At 55.3% G+C, this 24,945-nt stretch overlaps 1 protein-coding gene across 1 annotated transcript; it reads right to left on the bottom strand.

Annotated features, from left to right (window-relative positions):
- Nucleotides 1–25: 25 nt before the first annotated feature.
- On the bottom strand, nucleotides 26–24,945 carry NPLOC4 (NPL4 homolog, ubiquitin recognition factor). The gene is made up of 17 exons (XM_074555068.1): nucleotides 24,750–24,945; nucleotides 23,758–23,838; nucleotides 21,386–21,498; nucleotides 20,564–20,743; nucleotides 18,749–18,797; nucleotides 17,728–17,822; nucleotides 16,839–16,962; nucleotides 16,148–16,327; nucleotides 15,206–15,292; nucleotides 13,701–13,772; nucleotides 12,708–12,834; nucleotides 10,457–10,617; nucleotides 4,362–4,433; nucleotides 3,226–3,321; nucleotides 2,501–2,617; nucleotides 1,598–1,700; nucleotides 26–1,297 (listed from the first exon to the last, which is right to left on the bottom strand). The coding sequence occupies exons 1-17, from the start codon at nucleotides 24,762–24,764 to the stop codon at nucleotides 1,140–1,142; spliced, it is 1,830 nt and encodes a 609-aa protein (XP_074411169.1). The 5' UTR covers nucleotides 24,765–24,945; the 3' UTR covers nucleotides 26–1,139.

Here is a 24,945-nt window from a genome sequence, read left to right as displayed (position 1 = left end):
GGACAGGTGACAGAGTGCAGGAGGCTCTGGTTTGAGGTGCTTTTATTCCACGTTACTTGCAGCCCCCACGCCTGGGTCAGCCCAGCCCGGTCCGGGCGCTCCCAGAGCTGCACCCCCAAACCCCAGCACACCCAGGGGAAAAGCAACCGCAGCCCGGAGCCGGGCCTTGGGATGAAGCCTTTGGAAAGCCCCAGCGAGGGGCAGGGGGTCCCTGCCCCACTGGGGTGTGGGCAGTGCTGTCCTGGAGCAGGACAGGCCCTCTGGACCCCTCCCATGAGGGGACACAGGGCAGTGCTGGAACCGCTGCCCCCGGGATTGAACCAGAGCCAGGGCTGGGGAGCTCCAGGATGGGTCTGGGGGTCAGAGGCCCTGTGAGAGGAGGGCTGAGCCCCTCCAGCATCCACCTGCCCCTCTCCCCTTCCCAGGGTGCCCAGGACAGCCCCAGCTGGGGGCTGAAGGGAGGCTGGGGGGCAAGACCCTCGAGCCCCAGCTCTGGCCAGGACACGCTCCGGAGGGATGGGAAGGCACCAACTGCAGGACTGGCTCCCAGGGCACGATGGAGGCCAGGTGGGTGCCCGAGTTACGTGGCTGCCCTGCAACCCTTCCCTGGGAGCCCAACCATGCACAGTGGGGGGACACGGCACCCCAAGGGGATGCCCTTCCCACAGCCCCCATGGGGTGCCAGAGCTCACCAAGCAGTGCCACACCCCATGCTCGGTGTCCAGGGGTGCCTGTCCTGCTCTGGGAACGCGACAGCCACCTGCCCATGCCACCGGGGACGGTCAGTGCCGGAGCTGTCGGGATCCAGGCACTCAGGCGGGCAGGGAATGAGAGCAAAGCTGTGGGCAGGGAGATGCCAAAGCCTCCCTCTCCCCTTGGGTAGGAAGCGGGCACGGGCAGCTCCCTAAGCCCCCCAGCTCCCCCAGGGCAGGCTGGCAGCAGCTGAGGGCGGTGGGGGGCCAGCCCAGGCACGGGCTGAGGAAAGCGTTGGTTCTCCGGGCTGGGAGCCCCCAGAAGGGAGCCAGGAGTAACCGGGGGGCCGGAGCCACCCGTGCCAGGCTCCACAGCCCGGGCTGGAAGCTGCAGGGAGGAGAGGGAAGGGACAGGCGCCGCCCCGGATGGCTCCGGGCAGAGCGGGGCTAGGAGCGGGGCAGGCTGCACATCTCGCAGTGGTCCGTGCCCGGCTGGTTCATGAAGGTGCAGTGCTGGCAGGGCCACATGGCCGCGGCCACGGCGTGCGACGAGCCGCCCATGGCGCCGTACTCCTGCAGTCCCGGCAGAGGGACACCCACCGTGCCTGCGGGAGAGAGCCCGGGGCAGGGCTGGCATCATCCTGCTGCACACCCCACCCTGCAGCCCCTCACCAGCCCTGCCCCGGCCCTGCAACTGCTCCAGGCCAGCTCGTGTGGGGCTTGCAGCAACCTGGAAGAGGAACTTCAAGATCCCTTCCAACCCAAACTATTCCAGCCTCCTCCCCACAGGCCTCCTGTAGTGTAGCCTCTGTGGCAGCTTGGGAGCAGCTCCCAAGCCAGCTCAGCCAAGGCACAAGGGACCCCCCTCCCTGAGGGACACCCAGCCCCAGGGACCCCTCTCTTACTGCAGAGCTGCTCGATGGTCGCCCACTGCTCTGATTTTTTCCAGGTCTGTGCAAGCTCCTCATTTTTGGTCCTCACGGCTTCCAGCAACAAGCTGATGCTGTCCTGGAAGTCACAGGTGGGAAATGAGCACTCCAGTGCAAGGCAGGACTCTGAATCTGAGCTGTTCTCCCTTTCCCAACATCCCTGGGGTGCCCCAGTTTATCCCTCTGTTCTCCAGCATTCAGACAGATCCCAACACCCCCAAAGCTCCTTTCCTCTGCTTCCAGGAGTTATTCCCTACCCCTGTGGGCCAGTGTCCTGGCACTGTGGGGCAGTCCCACCCTCCAGAGGAGCAATCCTTCCATGCTGGGGCACTCCAGCCCCCATCCCTGCTCCCATCCTGATCTCCAGCTGCCCATGGTCCTCCCGGCTGCCTCGCGCATGTGCGGCCTCAGCAAACACGGCCCAGCTGGATCTCCCCGGGAAGCTCCGGGGCAGCTGCCAGGCCCCGGTGCCCGGCCAAGGGCAGCAGAGCTGCACAGCCAGGACCTCGCTGGCCTTGAGCTCCGGGGGCTCTGATCTCCTCATTGTTCCCACCAAATTCCTGACTCTGAGATAATTTTTAAAACATTTCCAGCTCTGGGAGCTGCAGCCAAGTTGGCTCTGGGATCATGTGGACAACAACCCCCCTCAGTGCTCCCAGCAGCTCAGGGGCTTTGTGTTTAGAGCTTAAAAAAAGGTTTTAAAACTCTTTAGGCCTTCTCCCAACAGCTTGGTCGGGAAGAGCCAGCACAAGGCCCTGCCCAGGGCCATGGGATGGCAGGAATGGTCACTTCCACCCTCCTGAGGGACCCCTGGAGGGGCTGAGGGCCTGGATGGGGGGGATGGTGTGGGGACAGGACCCTCCCAGCCCCGTTACGTACCCGCAGAGGCATGACCTCGTTTGTGACCAGGAAGAGGAGCAGATGGAAATCAGAAATGATGTCTAGGAAAATGGAGGAAGTATTTTGGGACAGGTATGTGGCCAAACTGTGGAAGTCCTGGGGAGAGGGCACAGTAATGAAGAGAAGTCAATTCCTATTTGGATCCACTAACAGACATTCCTGTCCCTCTGGCTATTGTCTGCAATGTGCAGAGACATTCCCAAAATCAGATCCCCATCCAGCTGACTGAAAAATGATCTCTGGGCCCACAGGAGCTCCTCCTGACCAACCCCAGCACCCACAGAGCCGATCTCAGATCCAAGAGGGGGAGCCAGGCAACTCCAGCCTTGCTCCTACAGAAAAGGAGACATCCCATCCCATCCCATCCCATCCCATCCTCTGCCTCTTGCTGGAACATCTTTCAGTGCTTAAGGATTCCATTCAGGAAGAGAAGGGAGCAGGAATAGAGCCCAGTCTCAGCAGGTTTATGGAGCCCCCTGGCCCCTGTGGAGCTGCCTGGCAGGCACAGGGAGCCCTGATCCCATGGTGGATGTGGCAGCAGCATTGGCATGCAGACACTGCTCCGTGCAGGAAGGACCAGGAAGGCTGAGCCAGGAAGGGGTGACTTGAGGGCACAGCTGTCCCTCTGCAGATGTCAGTGAGCAGGAGGGAGGCAGAGCCCAGCCCCAGGGAACCCAGGAATCCCATCAGGAATCTCCCCTCACCTGAGTTTCTCCCAGCACATCGCGGTTCTCGATGGGGAATGGGTTTTGAGAAATAGAAAAAGTGTAGACTGGATCCTTGGGGAAAGTTGTAGTAATCTAAAAAAAAAAAAAAAAAAAAAAAGAATAGGAGGAAGGATGATCAGAGAGACCAGTGGGATATGGGAAGCAAGTCCAGATAGCTGAGAACAGCCATGGCTATGATCCCAGCTCAGCCAAACAGTGAGGCATCCTGCAGGGATCTGATGGCTTTTAATTTAATTTAAAGTGATACTCCATCACACACCCCTTGGCTCCCTTTCTAAGGAAGCTGGAGGGACATGATGGGTTTGGTCCTGACAGATGCCACGGAGAGCATCCCTCTGTGCACAGGTCACTGGGATACAGCAATGCTGGCACAGCTGTGCCCTGTGCCAGGCAGCTGCTGCAGGAGGGAGGTCCTGGGGGGATCCTAATCCACATTCCAACCCTTTGTTTTCATCCCATGACACCCCAGGTATCCCAGGAACAGGTGCCTTCACTCCTGCAGGAATTCCCATGCTCTGGCACTGCCTGTGCCAGGGGCAGCTGGACCTGAGAGGCTGCTCCAGGTGCATCTAATGGTTGTTGGCACCACCTCCAACTCCAGCAGTATCATCTGGCATCCCAATTATTTGCTTTTCTGCCTTCCACACTGTAACTTTGTTTCCCAGCCCCGGGGCTGAGCTGTGCCGTGCCTGGCAGCAGCTCTGCTCCGGCCAAGCCGTGCCAGAGTGAATTCCCTCCTCCAAGAAAAGGCATTTCTGGACAACCTGCTGAGTCACTCAAAGGAGATGGATCCCTAATTGCTGCTCTGGAGTTTCCTCATTAGGCAGTGCCCGGGACACGGGTCCATGGGGCTGCTGCTTCCCGGCCATGTGGCTCTGGGCCAGCTCAGAGCCCTGATAAGGCACCAGGCACTGTTTTCCTGGAAAACAAACGTGTTCCTGGCACCACACCGACCCCACGGAGCAGGGCAGCCACCTCCCTGCTGGCAATGCCTGGCAGCAGCAGGCAGAGGAGGATAATCTGTGTCAGGAATCCCCTGCAGTGGGAATTGCAGAGTTTGCTCCCCTGTGAGCATCTCCAGTGGGAAGCAAACACGTGCAGGGAATACTCACGTCTATGATGAGGTACTCGACCGGGAGCGGGCGAGCCAGCTGGGTGATCTCGTTCCCAAACTTGTCTATGTCCTGAAAGAAAAAGAGTGGGGTTATTGCTGAGCATGGAAGCAGTTGAAGCCCAAGGGATCCTGCCCTGGAGATGCTCATGCAGAATCCTGAACCTGGATGGGTGGTGCAGGGCTGCCCAGTTCCCTGCTGCTCCCTGGGGCTGGAGATCTCTGTAATTCCAGCACCTCTGGAATCAGGGTCTCTGTTTCCTTGTGAGCCAAGAGAGTGTGGAGTCACAAACCACCTTGGGCTTGTCTCCCACTAGAGAGAGGCTTGGAATCATCCATGGAGTGTAAAGGTGGGATTCTTGGGGTTGTTGCACTCCATGATCCTTGTGCATCCCCTCCAACTGCAGGTATTCCATGATTTTAAATGCCATTTAGGCAGCAGCTCCATCTCAAAGAGAGGGACAGGTCACCTCTGCCTCCTCAGCCCAAGCAAACCTGCTTTTCTGCAAATCCAGGAGTGCCTCAACCAACTCTTCATCTGGGAATTGGGAATCCAGACCCTTGGAACCAGCACATCCCATGGCGTAAACTTGTTTTGCTTTGCCAGACGAAGGGAACATAAAGTTTAATTAGGCAGACAAACGGCCGGCATATGTTCATTAATCATAACCTGACAATTAGACGTGATTGATGTCAAACACGCCGGGTTCAAACGCCGCTTCGGAAATAAATCCCAGAGAACTGACACTTTTCATTAAAGATTCCGTACGAGGGGGTTGTGTTTTCTCCCTAAATCATCACTTAACGTGGCATAAATCATTCATGGAGCCCCACATAAATCATACACCCGTAACTCCCAGGCAGGGACGCTGCACTGGACAATCCATGGGCTCTCGGTGGCGGGAGCTGGATCTGGAGCTGTCACCCCCCAAAGGTGACAAAGCCCCGCTCTGCCCGTGCGGGATGGGAGCAGCATTCCAAGGGCTGGGCCAGGGAACACCGTGCAGGGCCCTGCTGCCCACGGCCGACTCCAGGGCTGCCTCCCCTCTCTCCCAGCCGTGTTTTCTCCCGGAGAACACCACTCCCCCGCTCTCCCCGGTGTTTACACAGCACAGCTATGCGGAGCAGCAGCCAGCACCACCCCTCTCCCAGCCAGGCCTCGCCCCAGCAGGCTCCAGCACGCTGCTCCCCTGCAGGCACAGCCCCCCTTCCCTTCCCGACCCCCTCCCCAGCACCCCCTGTCCCCAGGAACTGTTCCCTCTGTAAAAAAATCTCCCTTCCAGTCTTTGAAGCACCTTTGAAAGGCAATCCTGATAAGGATCTTTGCTCCTCGCACATGACAGGTTGTGGCCTCAGATCTCTCTGGCTCCGACAGGAGCAGGAGGAGCAGTGGAGCCTTTTTTTGGGAGATCACAGGACCCCAGAGCCAACCTGCTTCTAGATCTCAGTGATACCACAAGAGACAGGAATCAGATCCAATCAGCTTCCCAAACACAATCCTGCCCCTGCATGAAGGGACCTGCAACAACTCACGCATAATTAGCCCATCTGGAATTTATTTTCCAATCTAATTAAGTTCTAATATGCAGAAACATTTTTCCAGCACCTGTTGGCTTTAATCTCCCCCTCTGGGGATTTCCATGTTAAATGCCTGCTTTTTCATGGCATGTTCCTGAGGCCTCTGAGACATCCACAGACTGGAACTTGGCTCCCCTCAAGTCCCCTAATCCTGACAGGACAGTCCCCTCAAACACCAATATTCCTCTCCCATCACCAGGATTATTTAATTATATTTTAAAGGCCTTAATGAACATCAAGTTGGGATTGCTGAGACAAAGATCCTTCTCCTGAGCTTGGCATCACCAGGACCCTCCCAGCATCCTGTTATTGCTGCAGCCTGAGACCCCCAAAGCCCAGTGGCACCAGCTGCAAAGGGAGGCCAGGAAGGGGTTAATGGAGTGAGGAGCATTTGGCTTCAGGTTGAAAATCCAGCAGCAGGGCCTGGAGGGTCTGGACAATGCATCACCCCAGTGGAGATGGCATCAAGGCTGGGATTAGAGCCCTTCAAGCCACTGCTGGAGGCAGGAGCTGCACAGGGATGAGGGAGAACAGGGAGAAGGGTGGGAACACAGACACCTTGGCAGGATGGAAAAGCTTCTGGGTGGCCTCAGGATTACCCACAGAGGGTGAGGGGAGCTGCCAGCCAGGAGGGAGGCTCAGGATCCACGTCCCAGGACAGCTGTGAGCATCCCCCTGTCACCACCCCACGCTGCTGTCACCGTCCCACGCTGCTGTCACCGTCCCGTGCCGCGAGCATCCCGCATCCCACGCCGTCATTCCCGACCTGCTCCCTCTGCCGAAGGCACGGCAGAGCTCGGCAGCCATCTGTCCTTCCATGTGTGAGTAAATCCCAGCTTTGCTCTTCCCCCTGCTGACTCGCAGGCGCCTTCCCGGGCACTCCTGCCCCTCGCAGGGGCTGAGGTGCAGAAACAAAGTGACTCCTCCAAGAGCAAGTGACAGGTCAGGGAGAGTTGAAACCCTTCCCAGGAGACTCCTGCTGAGCTAATCCAGCATCCTCCTCCCTGCAGCAGCTGGGACATTTGAGGCTAAGGCGGCTCATGAGCTGGTGGGAGGGCAGCCAGGGAAGTCCTTCCCCGTCAGTGAACACTCCCCGCAGCCTGGCTCTCCCTGGGAAGAGGATTTCCAATGCCATGGTAGGACAGCCTGCCTCAGAGCTCCTGCTGGGCTCTCGTAAGAGCAGGGCCCTGGCTCGGGTTGTCCCAGGGAGGGATGGGACACGTGTCACTGGTGCCAGGCCAGGGCTCAGCCACGGCTCAGCCACAGCAGAGCTCAGAGCACGTGTAGGACTCGAGGGCAAAGGGCTCTTGCACAACGCTTGTAAAGGGCCTTTGTCTTACACCACCCCAAAGAAACTCTGGGGGAATGATAAACCATCCCGAAGAAACTCTGGAGGCACATCAAACCATCCTGAAGGAACTCTGGGGGGATGTTAAGGCAGCTGGAAAATGCAATTCACTGTGAGGATGACGATGACATCGTGTTTGCGCTGAGCTGTCACAAATACCTGCGATAAGAGACAAAGCCAGCCAGCCCCCAAATCCAATTATCCAGGAGTTTTAAAGCTCTGTAAAACATCAGGAATCTCTTCCCACAGCTGATGAAGCTAATGGTGGACTGGGAGGAGGTGACAGCTGGGCTGGGGTGCAGCAGCCCAGGGAGGGATCCCCCAGCTGCACCCTGAGCACTCCCTCAGTGCTGAATATCAACCCAAGGTACATTCTCAATGAAATCCAAATCAATCCAGCTGTTTCCTAAAACCAGATGGACAGAGGAGGCTGCTCAAGGACAGAAGACAGGATGGAAAATCCTGTGGAATATTCAGCTGGGCTCACCCTCCTCCAAGCTCAGAAACTGGGTGAAGTGGCCATTGCAGCATCATCATCTTCACTCACACGGTCTTTATCCCAGTCTGTGTCCATGTCTGCACACCCTGGACTCCTTCCTGAGCTCTGTGTGCTGAGCTGGCCAAGCAGCACGTGCTGGTTATGCCCTGTTCCAGCTGGAACCAGTGCTGGGCCCTGATGCTTCCCAGACACCCCTGGAGGCCGGCAGGGATCCATTTATCCCTTATTCCTCCTGGCTAATCTCACCTGGGGAGGCACCTCAGAGCAAAGGAACTTGTTCCCACAGTCCCCAAACCACTGGGGCAGAGCTCTCCCCTCTCCCCTCTTGAGCCAGGACAGCAACGGCTGCAGGTCCAAAGCCAATCCCATGGGGGTGGCTCCTCAGAGCAGCAGGCCAGGGGCCAACATAAAGGAAATGGTAAAGAAATACAGAAACCACCCAGCTGCAGGCTCAGGAAAACCACAGGACAGTGCCAGTGTGCCATCAGCTTTCCCACTTCCATGGAAGAAAAGCAGCCCCTTTTCCCATTCACAATCTGGAGGCGAATCCACCACGCTGCCCTCGGACAGATCTGAGTTCCACGGGTCCTGCCTCACATCTGGCTGTTCTATAAATACACCCCCACTCCACAAACATCAGCCTCCTGGTCCTCGTCCAATTAGAATTAATTTGTAGAGCTCCTTTCATCCTAAAGGGCTTTTCAGATGAATACTTGGATACTGTATGGGAACGCACATGGACTTTTCTCTGCACGGTCCCAGAGGAAACAACAACAACTACTCCAAAGTGCAGCTTTCTCCCAAAAACTTGCTGAGGGGGGGCAGCACAGAGGGGAACCCCACATCATAGACTGGGGACAAAGGGAGAGCAAGGTACTGGACCCCAAAGGTCCCACCCTGTGCCACCAGATTGCTGCTCCTCCAGGAGCTCACCGGGGCTCGGGCACGGCTGCTGTCACCATCCCAGGATGAGGTAGTGTCTCTGACCTCAAGCCTTGCACATTTAATGGGACCCCAAAGGTTTCCCAAGCCAGGAGTGACTAAGCTTTCCACAGATTCAAGAACATTCAAAAATAATTGAGGGATGCTCGAGCCAAATCCGTTGGAGGCTGAGGGAGAATCCCACCCGGCGGGGCCATCCTCGAGCGCTCTGGAAAGGGCAATCAGGGAGAGCAGCTCTGAAACATGAAATCAGCTGCAGCCCGACCCAGTGAATCAGTGGATGATGGAAATTTCCATGGAAGGCTGGAGCCATCCGTTCCCATTTTGTTTATCTCCCTGCTTCAGATTAGAGATGGGAGTGAAGCCCTGGTGGGAACACCCACTGGCTTCCTGCTGCTCCCAGCACCCCGGGTGGGCCACATGTGGGCCCCAGACCTGCAGGACCTCCTGTGAGGCTGCCCCAGTGTGGCACGGCCTGGGCTGCTCCACGGTGGGATGGGGCCATGCCAGAGATGATCTCACCCTCCTCACGTTCAGGGCCAGCCTTTGCACACCCAGCTCTGCTTATCAGCCCCCAGGAGGAAGCTGCCTGCTCCAGAGAGAGCAGGATTCCATCTGCTCTCCCTCTCCAGCGCTGGATTCAGCCCAGAGGTGTTCCCTGTTTCCAGGTGGGGTCAAGGCCAGCCAGCAGTCTGACACATGGAGGTTCAGAGGGAAGCCAGCGCTTCCCAGTCCCAGGTTCAGGGCATGCAGAACACCCTGATCAGCTCCATTCCCACTCCTGGAGCACTCCCCTCATTCCACTCCTCCCAAACAAAGGCAGCGTTCCTTGTCCTGTGCTCTTTAAAGGACAGCTTTACCACAGGTAGCAGGAGCAGACAGGACAGGAAGGAGATAACACACGGGGTGATGGATGGCTAATTAGCCAGCCAGCAGTGCCATTAATTAACTCCTCTGTCCCTGCTCATGGGGCACCAGGAGCCCAGGGCTGGCAGTGCTATCGGCACTCGCAGGGAGCCCGATCCAGAGCTCCCAGCTCGGCCATGCAGGCACAGGAGGGGCTGAAGGGCTCCAGAACAACTGGCAAGGGAATAATGACATTCCATCCATCACCAACAACCCCCAAGTGCAGCAGGCAGGGACAGCAGTGACACCTCATGTCCTTCCAAGACCCCCTCCTGCAGAGCTGCCTCCAGCTCTGGGCTCCTCAGCACTGGAAGGACATGGAGCTGGTGGAGTCCAGAGGAGGGGAGATTCATCTGGAGAGATTTACCTGGAGAAGTCTCCAAGGAGACCTGAGAGTCCCTTCCAGTGCCTAAAAGGGCTCCAAGAAATCTGGAGAGGGACTTTGGACAAGGGGTGCAGTGACAGGACAGGGGCAATGGCTTCCACTGCCAGAGGGCAGAGATGGATGGGATACTGGGTAGGAATTCTTCCCTGTGAGGGGGATGAGGCCCTGGCAGATTACCCAGAGAAGCTGGGGCTGCCCCAGCCCTGTAAGTGTCCAAGGCCAGGATGGCTGGAGCTTGAATCAACCTGGGATAGTGGAAGGTGGCAGGGGATGGAATGGGATGAGCTTTAAGGCCCCTCCCAACCCAAACCATTCCACCACTCTATGACATTGAATATTGTGCATCCAGAGCGGGTCCAAATTCTCCCTGCTGCTGCTCAGGACCAGTGCTTGGACCCAGGGGCACACCCCAGAGCTGGGCAGGCCCTCAGCCCTCACCTTGTAGAAGACATCAGGCACGTACTGCTCGCTGCTGGACTCCTTGGCGTAGCCCAGCTCGGGCGCGTCCCGGCACGGCAGCAGGCACTCGTCCCGCACCAGGGCCATGCACTGGTTGGACACCTGGTACCCCTCAAAGTGCACCTGGTTGTCAGGACCACCTGCAAGGAGGAGAGCGTGGTTAAAGATCCCAGGGTCACCGAGGTTGATCTGTGACTGATCCACACGTTGTCACCCAGGCCAACATCCCTGGGCACCTCCGGGAGTGGGGGCTCCATCTCACAACACTTCCCGTGAAGAAATCCCTCCTGGAAATCCTGCACAGGGTGATTTCCCTGGTGCAGCTCTGGAAGAGCAGCACTAAGGTTGGACTCGATGGTTTTGGAGCTCTTTTCCAACCTTAACAATTCCAAGAGTCCATGATTAAACACAAAGCCAACAGTGATGAATACTGAGATGAAGCTGCTGCTGCGGCTGCATGGCAAGAATTTTAAGCAAGAATTCCCTCTAAACTGCACATTTTTATAGCCACACACATTTCCACAATTATCCCAAGAGCACAAAGCCCAGGGAACAGCAAGGATGCTGTGCCAGGAGCTCCAAGGAGGAGGAGATGCCCTTTTGGGGCTCTGACTGCACCACCCTCCACTACCCTGCAGGTTTCTCCTCCTTTTCCAAACCAAACTCAGGCACGCAGCTCCTGTGGCCCTGTTCCACTCCCAAGAATCCCTGAGCTGCAGATCACTTGGCCATGCCAGGCCTGAACAGTGTTTTCTCAGCCTGCACTGGATAGTTTGGTGGAAATCTGACATGGAAAGTGGGAATTAGGAGCCTGGCTGATGGAAGGATCACATGTTTGGCACTTTCATTTGGATAATGTAAGCAACATCAGGTCATGTGTCACTGGAATACAACTGGAAAGAGAGGAGGGAGGCAGATGGTAGGAAAACGTTACTATTTCCGAAGCCAGGAATTCAGGAGGGAATAGGAATTAATCCATGTGGAGGATTTAAAGGCAAAGTTGAGGCAAACTATCCAAATACATTTCTGCAGCACAAAAAGAGGGACTCAAGTGTTTAAATAGAACCTGCTGGGCTGATTGAACAGAGGAGAATGAAATTAGCTGGAACAGCAAAGAGGAAATATTCCTTTTCTACCCTTTGATCTGTAACCTCAATCACTCACTGCTCCAGAACAAACACTCCTAGAAATTACACAGACCAGGACAGGGGAAGGCCTGAACGCAGTGTGTTTGCTCAATAAAACACCTTGTTTAATAAAAAAAAATAAAATAAATAAATAAATGTATAAAAGAGAGATACAGATCTATATTTAATGAGAGATGGATGTGTTTAGCAGTCTGGAACGTACAGGCACGGGCCTGTTAACTAAAAAAAGAGCTTTTTTCACAGAAAAAAAGGCCCTGGGAACCCTTACAAAGCCAGGCTCAGGGCAGGCAGTGTCCCATCCCACTTTCACTTTTCACTCTGGATATTATTTGGAAGTCATGAGGGTTTTTTCATTGTGTTAAACAGAGCCAGAACCAGCGATTCCGCTCCAGGGAAGGTTTAAATGAAGACATGTGTCATCCCATGGAGAAGAACAGAGTGAACTGGGAACACTCCAGCCCTCCCAGCACATGCCAGTGTCCCCCCTCCCAGCCCAGCCCAGCCCATCTCCAGTGCCTCTGGAGACTCCCTGAAAATGGCTAAAACCAGAGGCTTTAACCATAAGCACTTTGCAGGAGCTTCTGTTTTACTCAGCCAAAAAAATGTTTCCAAACAGTTTTTTTTTTCCCCCTGACAGATTTTTTTCCCAGTCAGGTTTCCCTGACAGCGACATGAGGGAGGTAAAGCTCCCTCCTGAAGGAGGAACTAATCCATAACTCTGGAGTGTTGTGGTTCTGCACTGCTGCTTCCAGGCAACAGAATTTGGAGCTTAAGGATTTGAAATAAAAAGTGAGCAACAGTTGTTGCCCTGGCTGCAGGCAGAGAGTGATTTCTGGGTCACAGAGGTGGGGCTGAGCCTCAAGTAAGTCTCTTTAAACAGTTGTAGAGTAAAAACCAGGCAAATAAATAATGAGTGAGTATTGCAGAGAGGATAAAACAAAGAACGAGGAAGTATTTTCGTTGATAGAGCAAACCCTTTGTTAAACAGGACAGATGGGGAGCAGGACGTGTGATTTTTGGCATACTCTTCTACTACCAAGAGGTAATTCAGGTGAAGCCTGAGGGCTGAGGCCAGTTTGTACCTGTAGCCACAACTGTGACAAACTTGGATCCAAAGTGCCCATCGGGAGAGAGGCGACAGATGTTGGGCTGCTGGTTCTGGAAGTTGCCAGCTGTGATGCACTCCTCTGCACTCAGGAAATACGTGTCCTGAGGGGAGAGCACGGACTCCAATCAGCCACAGGACAAGGTGACGTAGCCCAGACCTATTCCCTGAGCTGCAGCCAAGGAAAACGACCAACACCCCAGGAAAACACGCTTTCGTGGAAAGCTGCTGAGGAGCCCGGCACAAGAATGTGACCTGTCAGCTCCCCAGCTCCGGGCTGCCTCAGCACTGCCCCAGCCGAGTCCCACCCACCTCCACACACCTTTTTTTTTTTTTTTTTTTTTTTGAAAAATCAAGTTTCACTTTCCAAATATGGATATCACTGGCTTTACAAGGACAGGAAGCTGTGGAGGTCGAAGTTTGAGCCACGTATGTGTCACAAAGCCCAGCCCATGGGAGCATCCTCTGAGTCACTCTCTGCCTCACTGGGTTTGTCCCTCATCCCACTCCACTCCTTGGAGCTTTCTTAGCCCTAAAAAGGGCAGGGATAGATGAGATTTCAGGGAGAAGTTGTTCCCTGTGAGCAGGGTGAGGCCCTGGCACAGGGTGCCCCTGGATCCCTGGAAATCCCAGGTTGGACAGGGCTTGGAGCACCCTGGGACAGTGAAGTTATTCCTGCCCATGCTGGCACTCTATGGGCTTTAAGGTCTCTTCCCACATGAACTATTCCACAATTTCACGAGCCCTATTTCCTCAAAGCAGAGATGTGAAGGGCTCCAGCAGCTCTGCCTGCTTCCCAAACTGCTCAATCCCTAACATTTCCAAGGTTCCAACTCCTTTTCCTTCAGAAGTGCCTGGAAAACCCCATCTCCCAAGAACTCCAGTGCCACCTGCAGCCCTGGCTCAGCCCTCTGCCTGGCTCAGGAGCTGGAATTCATTGGGAATCTGCTGGGTCACACCTGGATCTCACCTTGTTCCTGCTGTATCGAACGGTGCCTTTCCGTGTGTCTTCCGAGACCAGGTCAGTAAATATCCAGCCAACCTGCAATGGGGGACGGAGAACGTTGCTTTAAGGAAAAAAAGGACAAAAAAAAAAAGAAGGAAAGAGGAAACCAGAAGAGCTCAGACATTTTCTGCTCACAGGACACGATGTTCTTGGCTCCCCTCGGCCCTGTGCACACTGCTGCAGGGAATGGCTCTCCCAGCTGTGCCTTGCTCCTTGGAATCCCATTTCCAGGAGCAGCAGCATGCCAGCTGGCCAGCCAGGGCACCTGCAGCATTAGGTTTCACTGTGGAATATTTTTTCATGGAAAGATCTGGAGGCTGCAAGAGGCCTCTGTGGCACCACCCTCTCCCACCCCCAGCATTTCCTATGGAGAGTTTGGAGCGGGATCTGGTGCCCGGGGGTGACAGAGCAGCTCAGGTGGTGCCAGCCTGACCCTGTCACACAATCCCAGCTTGAACCTTGCATGTACTGGTTAAGAGAAAGCTCATACTGGAGTGTGACCCATTCCACACTGGAGTCAGCACTGACCCCAGCAAGCACATTCCTGCTTTTTGTGGTACAAACACACCTCGGAGTGAATCCTCTCACACACGTGTGACGTGTGTCAAACACCTTGGCATCAACCCTTGCACGGAGCTGTGACAGGGACACACACCTTGGCATGATCCCTCTCCACCCAGGTGCCAACCCCAGCTCCCATTAACCCTTCCAAGGCAGAACTGATCCCAACTCCCCCAGAGCCCAGGCAGACCAAAGCCTGCAGCCAGCACTTGGTGACGTGTTAAGTCCCAGGGATTAAAAATATCTGATGGGAGAACATGGAAATAAATAACACTCTGAGAAGTTTTGCTCCAGCCTCTGGCGAGGGGTGGGATCTTATCAGAGAGAACAAAGCCCTCCCCAGATGTTTACAGTCTGCACTGAGCCTTCTGCCAGGCGGGTTTTCTCCAGCAAGTCAAGTCTTGTTTGTGTACATCCCATTCCTGGCATTCCCACCATACCAACGCTGCTCCCAAAGCGGAAAACAGCAGGGCAGGTTCAGGGCTGTGAGGAAATCAGGGAACCCTGACGGGATCACTGCAGCCTGGAACTGAGGGGGACCTGCACCCCTAACCCCACACAGCACGGACTCCCCGCAGCATCAAGGAGGGGAGCACAGGCCAAGGGCAGCCCCTGCTCCTGGAAATGGAGCACAAAGGCAACTCCAGCTCCATCTGGGCCAAATTAGCACTGGCCAGGGAGATGATCCCTGGAATGGCTCCTGTTGGAGGGGAAAGGAAGGGAAGATGGAGTTTGTGCAGCTTTGCCGCTGCTACTGCAGCCACACAGCCCTGTGAGGGGCCTGTGCTCAGGAAAACCCTCTGGATTTGAGTTTTGGACCTAAATATGTACAGCTGCTGACACTTGAGCAAGATTTAGCTAAACCACTTCCCTGCCACACACAGACATGAGACCCGACACATCCTGACCTTTCTGAGGCCGAGCTTTGCTGCGATCTCATCCACAACCTCGGCTTTGGGATCCTCCAGGATCTCCAGGCTGTTCTGGGTGCCAATCTGCAGCAGAGAGACACTGGTTAGTGACACAGAACTGGGCAAAAACCAGGGCAGCCACTGTGGGCAGTGAGGCAGGGGCCGGGAGCAGAGGTCTGGGCTTCCCTTCAGGCATCACCACAGACTGGTGTCACCCCAGAGACCTCCCTGTGCCACTCTGCTCTCAAGCCACACTCCCAAGGAGCCATTTGTTCCTTTTCCACTGACAATCTGTTGGATTTTACTTGGCAGCCGTGCAGAAACCATGAGGAGGAAGGAAATACGTGTGGAGCACTCGGCTGAGGAGTGGTGCCGTGCCCCACCTAGTGGGGATTCCAGCTGCTCCAGCCAAACCCATCCTCAGCCTCTCCATTATTTCGTTTTAAAATCATTTAGACTTCATTCTATCTAATTAAGCTGCTTCAGTTTTCTCAGAGAGCTGGTAAGGAACTGAAGCAAGGGCTGCAACTGTTTTTTCCTAGCACAGAATCTGCTGGAAAAGCAGGAATCAAGGAAAGATTAAAAGTGAAATCTGCAGTTACAGTTACCCTGGATTTAAATTATCAAAGGGTGAAAAACAACAAAAAGCAAAATGAGGGTTTAAAATTCTTTCTCTGGCTGCAATGGATGGTGATGTTAAGGACACAAATCATGTCCTCTTTTCCTCAGGACAGTTTTCCTTGGGGAGCTGCAGCTGGAAACACCAAACTAAAAAGGTGTTTGTGTGTTCCCTGATCCTGAGCCGGCACTGAGGGCTCTGGCTCTCACCTTTTCTCAGGACAGTTTTCCTTGTGGGAAATACTGAAGATGGGAATACTGTGGGAGGTTTTCCAAACTAAAAAGGTGTGTTCCCCAGTTGTGAGTGGCCCTGGCTCTCACCTGGGGGGGTTCATAGATGGCTGCCACCTCCGCCCGGATGCCCAGCGGGATGTCTTTGTGCTCCGTGTACCGGCCGTACAGATAGCCCAGATGTTGGTTCCCTGTCTTCCTCCAGAAGTCTAGGAAGCGATCTGCAATTGTGTGGTTCTCAAACATGATGTTGTCAACATGCCTGTATTTCTGTTTGACAAAGTTCAAGTGTCAGGCCGTCCTCCGCTGGCTCCGGTCCCTTCCCAGGACAGACACCCCCCTCCGGAGCTGGGTCCTGCACAGCAGGGCTGGGGGAGAGGCTGGGGGCTCCCTCCCTCCTCCCTCTGCTCAGCTCCCACCCCTCTGCACTGCTCCCGGCTCAGCCTGGCCTCTGGGATGTGCTCAGCACCTCGGGGGCTTCACTGGGACCTTCACCCCAAGAGGGTGAAGGGAAAAGGACTCTGACATTTAAGAGGAAACAGCAGAACCTGAGTGGCTTTTTGGATGATCCCATGAGGAAAACCAGTGGGATTATCAGCAGGATTCATCACTAGTGCTGCTAGCTCAGTCCTCACGCTGGGAGGAAATTCTGACCCAGGACATTTTGGAACCCATTTGGCAAGGCCTGAAGACCTGGATGGGACTGCCCTGACACCTGGAGGCTTTGTGCTCCTGGCTGGAGTTTTGGAAGTCCCCATGCAGGTGCCCAAGCTCCTCTCACCTGTCTGTTGAGGGTGATGGCACTGGGCTGGCACTTGGTGCAGATCCCCTCGGGCCAGGGAGGGTGTCCCTCACACCCCGACTTGATCTTACAGCTGATGTTCTCCAGGGCTACAAACTTCCCTCTGGAGAGGAGGGAGGAGAAAGGGGGAAGAGAAACAGGGAACAGAAAGAAAGAAAGGTGGGAGAAGGATGAGAAGGAGGAGAAGAGAAGGAAGGGGGGGAAGAGAAACATGGAACAGAAAGAAAGAATGGTGGGAGAAGAAGAGGGAGAAGGATGAGAAGGGGGAGAAGGAAGGGAGAAGGAAGAGGGGGAAGTAAAGGCTGCTGTTAGCACAGTAAATGCTTTTGGAGCAATCATTTATTGAGTCTGTGGGAAGTAAGAGATTGTAGCACAGCAAATCCTTTCATGGGCACAAGGCTTCCTGGAAAGGGAAATTCCTTTCAAATGGAAGTCTCATGGACCTGAGCTGCATCTCCCAAAGAGATTTTAAAAGTCTCAAAGGTATTGAGGAATAGTGGGGAGAAGGTTCCACCCCTGTGTAACTTATGCCCACCAAGTCTGAGAAACAGGCTTGGAGCTTGGTGTAATTAGGGAACTTCTTTCTTTCCATGTGGCCTTCCCTCCCATCAGGAGTGTTTCCTGGAAGGAATCATATTGCCACAGGAAAAGAAAAAAATAGAAATAAAATGGGTACATAAAATCAAAAGAGAGACTTAATTTTTCCCTCCTGCCTTCTCCTTTCAACCTCAACTTTTTAATGGGCTTTTTTCTCCTTTGTTCGCCATTCAATCCTCGTGTCCAACACTGAAACCTGTCTGTATTTTCATTTGTGTTAAAAAAACCCAAAGCTCCAACCAGATTCCCTTAAACCCAGAGATTTCCTTACTTGTCTGCCCCTCCGGTCAGCTTCCTGATGTAGGCATGGAATGACATGTGCTTCACAGGAGGCTCCAGATGGTTCAAATAATCCTCATCGAAGGGCTGCCAAAAACACGGCACAGAGCAGGGCCAGGTCACACACCTGTCTGATAACACCCTGATCCCTCAGCAAATGCATGTTCCACACTCAACCCTGCCAATGTGGAAGCAATCAAGGAAATTCAGGCTCATTTGCAAGGCAGCTACTACTGGGATGCAAACAGTGGAGCTTTACAACGGGGAGTTTTATGGTGGCCTGCTGCTCCGGGAACAGATTGGCCCCACAAATCAGAATCTCAACGGCAAAAGGTTTTTTCCTTTCAATATCTAACAACAAACAACGGGCCCAGCTGTTCCAACATGGCCAAGGATTGCCAGAGCACTTCCAGCAGAGGGGAAGAGCCATCCTGGAGCAGCAGGATCCCCTCTGGGGAGTGGCTGCAGCTTTGTGCCATAAATTACACAGCCCTGCACGTCTGGAGGTGTCACTAAAGCTGCTTCAACCTGGACAACCATGGAATGGTTTGGGTTAGGAGGGGCTTTAAAGCTCACCCTATTCCAGACCCTGCCATGGCAGGAACACTTCCACTGTCCCAGGGTGCTCCAAGCCCTGTCCAACCTGGCTTGGGCACTGCCAGGGACCCAGGGGCAGCCACAGCTGCTGTGGGCACCCTGTGCCAGGTGGTTAAACTGGGAAGTGCTGGGATCCAGGAGAGAGGGGACAAAACAAGAAAATCCAGGGAAAAGTGAGGACTGAGGGAGAAAGGAGCTTTTTGGAAGCACTTTCTGTTAAACTCATTACTGCAGAAAACCAGATTTAACCAGGATCAACCCAGGGCCACAGAGCTTTAGTGATCCCAAAGCAGCAGCTGTGGCAGGGCAGGATTCCAGCCTGGAGCTGCCACCTCTTGGCAGGCACCATTCCCAGGAAAAGTGTTCCTACTGGGAGGAACTGGGCTGAGCCTGTGGCACCTTCCTGGGGCTCTTACCTCCAGTGGGACACAGTGCACACATTTGCCCAGGGGGCCGTGGCGACACCTGGGCAGAGAGAGAAAACTGGGGTTAAATCTCATTTCACCTGGAAACTGAAGTATGAATAAATAAATCTTATGTAATCATGGAAAAATCAGCCCGTAAAAGTTTCTCTGGAGTAAGTTTGGTGTGGAAGATCTACACGAGCTCTGAGCAATTCTCCACCCCCTATGTGGCAGGGTGATTTTAACAAAAAGCCACCCAAAATGTTCATCCTTTATCAGGCAGGGCAGGAACAACCAGGAAAGTGTGTGTTTATCAGGCAGATACAGTGCTGCTGGGTAGGGTTACAAAGGGGAAAACATCTCCTTTTGTGGGGATTGCTTTAAAAAACCCTAAATCAACACCAGGTCAGTGCTGGTTCCCAAAGGAAGGGCCCAGGAGAGAAGCAGTGAGGTTGGGCTGTGGGAACAATAAATGGGATCTGGTTGCAGGAGGTTTTTAAAGGATGTTTTGTGGCAGATAATGTACAGAAAGGAAAGTTAAATGCTGCCAAAGCACTCAGCATCCTGCACTGGAGATTGATCCACACTCCCCAAGGCAGGAGCCAGCCCAGACAACTCCTTTTATCCTCAGCACCCTCCCCTGGGCCCTGGCTCCCTGCTAGAACAACTCCATCAATTCCTCTGGAAATGTGGGCGAGTTCAAAGCAACATTTCTGCCACAGAGTGGTGGGGTTGCCTTTATTGCTCCAGTGATGTGACATCCCATCATTTATGGTCAGCTGGGAAGGGCAGGGAGGATTCTCCACAATTTCCTCATTGCTGCAGCTCTGAGGATGAACCACATGAAGCACAACCCCAGGGGAAGGGCAAACCATTTTGTTTTAGCAGGAATTCCTGCCTTTAAAATTTTCCCTCCAACCTTTCCAGGAGTCTAATTCCAGAGGGTTCCAGCCCCAAGGCCACACCAGACATCAGGCCAGGACCCAACTGGATCATTAAGCAATTAAAAGCCCCCTCCCAGCAGAGGATGTTTTAGCAGCATCAGAGCAGGTTTTGGGTGGGTTTAACTTGTTGTTGTGCTATTTTTGTATAAAGAGAAGCTGCTTTGTTTCCCTAAGCCTCTTGCAAGGAAGAGCTTTGGCAAGTTGGACTTTGGTGCATTTTTGTGAGCAAAAGGGACTTCCTGGTTTCATGGAGAGGTCAGGCAGACATGTGATGAAGGGAAGCCAGAGCAGGCAGAGACCCAAGTGCCACTTCCAAACCTCTGCCATTGGATACTTCCACGTTTTCCTTTATGAGGAGTGGCTGAGTCTGAAGGCTCCTGCTCCTGCTTGGGACAGCAAATTCTGGAAAGCTTTGGGTTGGAGAGACCTTAAAGCTCATCCCATTCTCCTATCCCAGGGTGTTCCCAGCTCCAGCCAACCTGGCCTTGGACACTGCCAGGGATCAAGAGGCAGCCACAGCTGCTCTGGGCACCCTGTGCCAGGGCCTGCCCACCCTCACAGGAAGAATTCCTTCCCAATATCCATCTAACTCTGCCCAGGAAGAATGCAGAATGTCCATTCTAATCTGGAGAGCTCCAGAGCTTTAGGAGCACAAAATCCAGGAGCACGAGCACCAGGGTCTCCTCCATTTGAACAATGGCAGGAAGGACTCGGAGCAACCAAAAACCCTGGGATTTGGGCATCTGCTTCCTCCCTGGGCCCACCAGGGGCTGTTTTCCCTTGAGAATGTCCGCAGGATGGAGCCAAGGGCAGCTCCCCCAGGAATTTCCAGCTCTGGTGAGCCCCAGCCCCACGGGCAGCACCAGGAGCCACCCCCACTTACAGCTGCTGGTCTCGGTTCCGGTAAATCTTCCCATCCTGCTTGATCAGGTACTGGTCAATCTCATCTTCCACCACCTGGGGGGCCCCCCCAGGCCGGGAATTTTGGGAGACAGAGGTGTCCATGGTCTCTGAGGAGGAGCCAGCTGGGCTGGAGGGATACAGGAACAGCATATCCCCGTGCCTGCAGGAGGGGAAACAGCACAGGGCTATGGGAGCTGTGGGACACAACAGCCAGGGGGCTGGAGGTGCTTCAAGGGCATGGAATGTGGCACAAATTGTAACCAGGCCAGCACAGGTGGCACTTGGAAGCTGCTCTGTGAGCCACCTCTTCCTGCTTTAATTTGCAAGAAATGCAAATCCTTCCAGCAGGAAAGAAAGCTGAGAGGAAAACAGCGAGGAGGGAGTTGGGATGAAGGAGTAAAAACAAGGATGTGGGAGAGAAAGCTAGGAAAGGAGAGGGAAGGAAAGCAGGCATGAAAGGGTGAAAACAGGGATACAGGAGGGTAATAGGGGGATAAGGCAGGGAAAGCTGGGGAGGAGAGAGGCAAAGTGGGGATGGGGCAGGGAAAGCTGGGACAAAGAGGTGAAAGAGGGATTAGGGAGGGAAAATGGGACGAAGCCTCCCCACAGCAAACACCCCCCAAGGAATGACCCAAGGAACAGCCACCACCTGTCCCATGTCACCGTGACCCCCATTCCAGCACAGCCACCAAGCCCTCCCCTCAATCCCAGGAGTGACACTGGGAGCTGGGCACTCCTGGGATGTGACTTTCCCCATTCTGGAAGCTCCAAGCAGAGCCCCCCAGCCCTGGTGAGGACTCACTTGATCTTGAGCAGGTTGAGGGATTTGTTCTGCGCTGCCGTGATCTCGCCGGTGCGGTTGCGGTTGGTGTACACAGAAAATCCATTATTCCTGAAGCCAAACTCCTTGGCCACCTGCAGCACAGGCAACAGGGACAGGGTGTGAGGTGTGAGCCTGCTGAAAGGGGCTCAGAGCCACAGCTGACCCCAGAGAGCTCCTCCTGCAGAAACTCAGCTCAATTCACCCCATTCCTGAGCTCGGAATAACAAGAGATGGAAATACCTGGAAAAAACGAGCAGTGGATTAAAGCAGGAGCTGAAACAACTCCACCAGAACTGTCCCTGCCTCACACCACACAAAGGCAGAGCTGCAGGCACAGCCAGGCAGGCTCTGCATGACTGCAGGGGGAAACTTCTCCACCAGCCCAATTTCCTTGCCCCAGCACACACCACCAAGTCATTCCCATCCTCCTGCCCTCAGAATTCCACAATCCACACTTCCACCTCCATGGATCTTCCACCCCCCTCAGCTCTATTCCCCTCTCCCAGCTGCTCCACTCAACCTCTTCCTGCTGTTCTGGCTGCTTTTCCCCCTTTTCTGCTCTCTCCCATGGGATTCGCTCCAGCACAGCCACCCCTTGGTCCCCAGGCAGGTTCTCCCAGCTCAGATTAAGTCTGGTTCACTTGGAATCACTCCAGCACCTCTTCCCTGCCAAAATAATTTGCACATTTGGCCCCTTGAGAACTTCATCAGTTTAAGAGTGGTGTTTAAAGTTTGTCTGTTTGCCAGGTTTTGCCCTAAATTCTGAAGTGAAAAGCTTTATTTTTATTAATAAAAACAATCCCCCTGGCTTAGGTCGGAGTCAGGGATGGGGTCCTGCCCACAGGACAAATCTGATGAGCCACAAAGAGCTGTCACATGAGCACAGCCATGAAAAGCAGTTTTTTTCCTGTCAGCTCAGCTGTGATTTGCAGCACTGAGTGATCCCTTTGAATGGGACCCTTTCACAGGGATCAGCTCCTGCTCCTCAGGCCACAGAATTCCATTTTTGGGGGCAGACAAATCCCACAGCACATTAACAGCAGGTTTGAGCTGACTCCTGATGCTGAGCACACCCAGAGTGACTTTTTTGGGTGCTTTTCCCCGGAATGTGCCCCAGCAGACAGGGAAGATTCCCCAGCCTTTTATTCCTTGAGCACTCCTGGAGCAGATCCAGGCTCATTCCTGGAATGGAAGCAGCAATCTGACACCTCTCTAACTACAGCTGCCCCCCTAAACACCAAACCCAGCCCCTGGCTGAACATCCCAGCATCAAAACCCACAGCACAGGTAGGAGAGACCTGGATTTAGATAAAACACAGACCTCAGGTGGGAAAATTTGCCACTTTCCTGTTCCTGCAGCAGGAAATAAACCCAAACACATCCCTGTTGCAGCTCAGAGCCTGCCCCAGATGAACAGGCAATCCCAGGTGCTTTTGTCCTGGCAGGAAGTGTTTTCCAGCGCGAGTAACCCGAGCCCTGGAAAGCAGCAGCTCGTTCTGCACAGGCTCCAGAGCTGCTGGAAGCTCCTCTTGCTTGGCTGGGGCTGCAGGGAGTGTCCCTGAGGCAGCCCTGAAAAGCAGCAGGATTGTCCTGGCCAGGTGGGAACGCTGTCAGGGAATGCTGTCCTGTCTGGGCCACAGCTCAGCCCAAGCTGTGACTCACAAAGGGAAGGGTCCCACTGCTGCCATTCCCTTCCCTTCAGGAACACACTCAGGGAGCAAAGAACCCCCAGGCTGAGGCTCCAGAGGAGGGGAGCAAAGGGAGAACTTCCTGAAGAACAAAAGCAGCTGCATCACAGCAGGGCCAGCCCCATCTCCAGAGTGTGTTCCCCTCCCCAGGAGCTTCAGTGATCTCACTCCATCCTTACCCTGCCCTTCCCAGGAGCTCCTGGGATCTCACTCCATCCTTACCCTGCCCTTCCCAGGGGCTCCTGGGATCTCACTCCATCCCTGCCCTGCTCCCTCCAAACCCATCCTGGAGAACCAGGAGCACACACAGCACACCCAAACAACATTCCAACCCCAAATCCAGCAGCCTGGAACCCGCCTGGAGCAGCAGGTTTGGCCATCCCACAGATCCCCTTCAGCTTCCCAGCTGCCACTTCTTTGGGAGAACCCCTTGCCAGGAAAGCTCCCACCCCAGGAAGCCCCAGCAGAGAAGCTGAAGGAGTTTTTTCTTTAAATTTCTATTTCCCCTCTGGAACAACACAAGCTGCACCAATCCAGGTGTGGTTTTCCACATGGAATGCTGCTCCTGGCTGCTGCCAGGGGGGTTAAACACGAATCTCCCGCAGGACAGAGCCAGGGGAGCCCTGCCCCATCCCGTGGGAAGGCACTGGGCACCCTGGGTACCTTTTTGAGGAACGTCCCCACTGTTTCTCTCTTGGTGGCCGTGATTCTCTTCACTCCCTCCGGAGACTGCACACGGATAATCTGGGAATGAGGGAGCACGGGGTCAGGGAGGGGGACAGACCCACCCTGAGCCCCCAGACTGATGCTCCCCGCTCCTCCCTCCTCTTCCCTCTCCCACAGGCCTGGAATCAGCCGGGGAGCAGCTCTGGGGCAGCGCTGGGTGATGTCTGTGAGCAGGGGGGGAATCATTCCAACGCTCCTGGCACCAGCTGACTCCAAGGAAAACACCTCTGGCCAAAGCTCTGACCTCAGAGGGGGAATGAGACCTTCAGGAGGCCGCACCAGACCTTCCAAGGGGAGTTACTCACACAGGCACCGGCCCAACTGGTGTTACCGGGCACTGCACTGGTGCGGCCGAGCCCCGGGAACGGGGAGGGGGGAGAGACTCCAGGAAACCGGAGCTCCTGGCGGGGGGAACGGGGAGAGGAACCCTCGGGGACAGGGACAAATGTGAACCTCGGTGTCCCCGGAGCGCTCAGGGGCAGCGCTGGGACTCGAGCGGGTCTGACGGGGACGCTCAACCGCGGCTGTGTGACACGGGGACACGGGGACACGGGCACGGCGTGAGCGGGGAGGGGACACAAACACGGGGCAGGCACGGGAGGAGGCACGGCGAGCTGCCCGTGTCCCGCCGTCACCCCGCAGGAGCCCTTCCCACTCTCCCGGCTTCCCTCCGGGGCACAGCCCGCCGGGAGGCGCCGGGAGCCGTTCACCGGAGCGAGCAGCCCCGAGCCCCCCGCCCCGAGCCCAGCGGCACCGCGGGCTCACGGCCCCGACCCCCGCGGGGAAATCCACGGGACCCGCCCGCGCCGCCGCTCGGGGGGCTGCCCGGCCCGGACACCGCCGGCCCCGCCGCCGGCCGCCGTCCCGGTGCCCCGTCCCGGCCCCACAGGAATCTGCTGCCTCATCGCCCCTCCCCCGGCCGCACTCACAATCGTCTCGGCCATGGCGCTGCCCGCGGGCCCGGGGCTCGCCGCGGCGCACAGACACGGCCCGGTGCGGCCCGTCCCGCTGCGCTCGTCCCGGCCCTGCCTGGCCCGGCCCGGCCCTGCCCGGCTCCTCCCGGCCCGGCCCGGCCCGCCGCCTCCCGGGACCGGCCCGCCCTCGCGCCCGCCCCGCCGGCCCCGC

The sequence above is a fragment of the Zonotrichia albicollis genome, chromosome 19 (assembly GCF_047830755.1).
Source record: "Zonotrichia albicollis isolate bZonAlb1 chromosome 19, bZonAlb1.hap1, whole genome shotgun sequence".
In the NCBI taxonomy this organism is placed as follows: Eukaryota; Metazoa; Chordata; class Aves; order Passeriformes; family Passerellidae; genus Zonotrichia; species Zonotrichia albicollis.
This window is presented reverse-complemented; position numbering and strand designations above follow the sequence as displayed.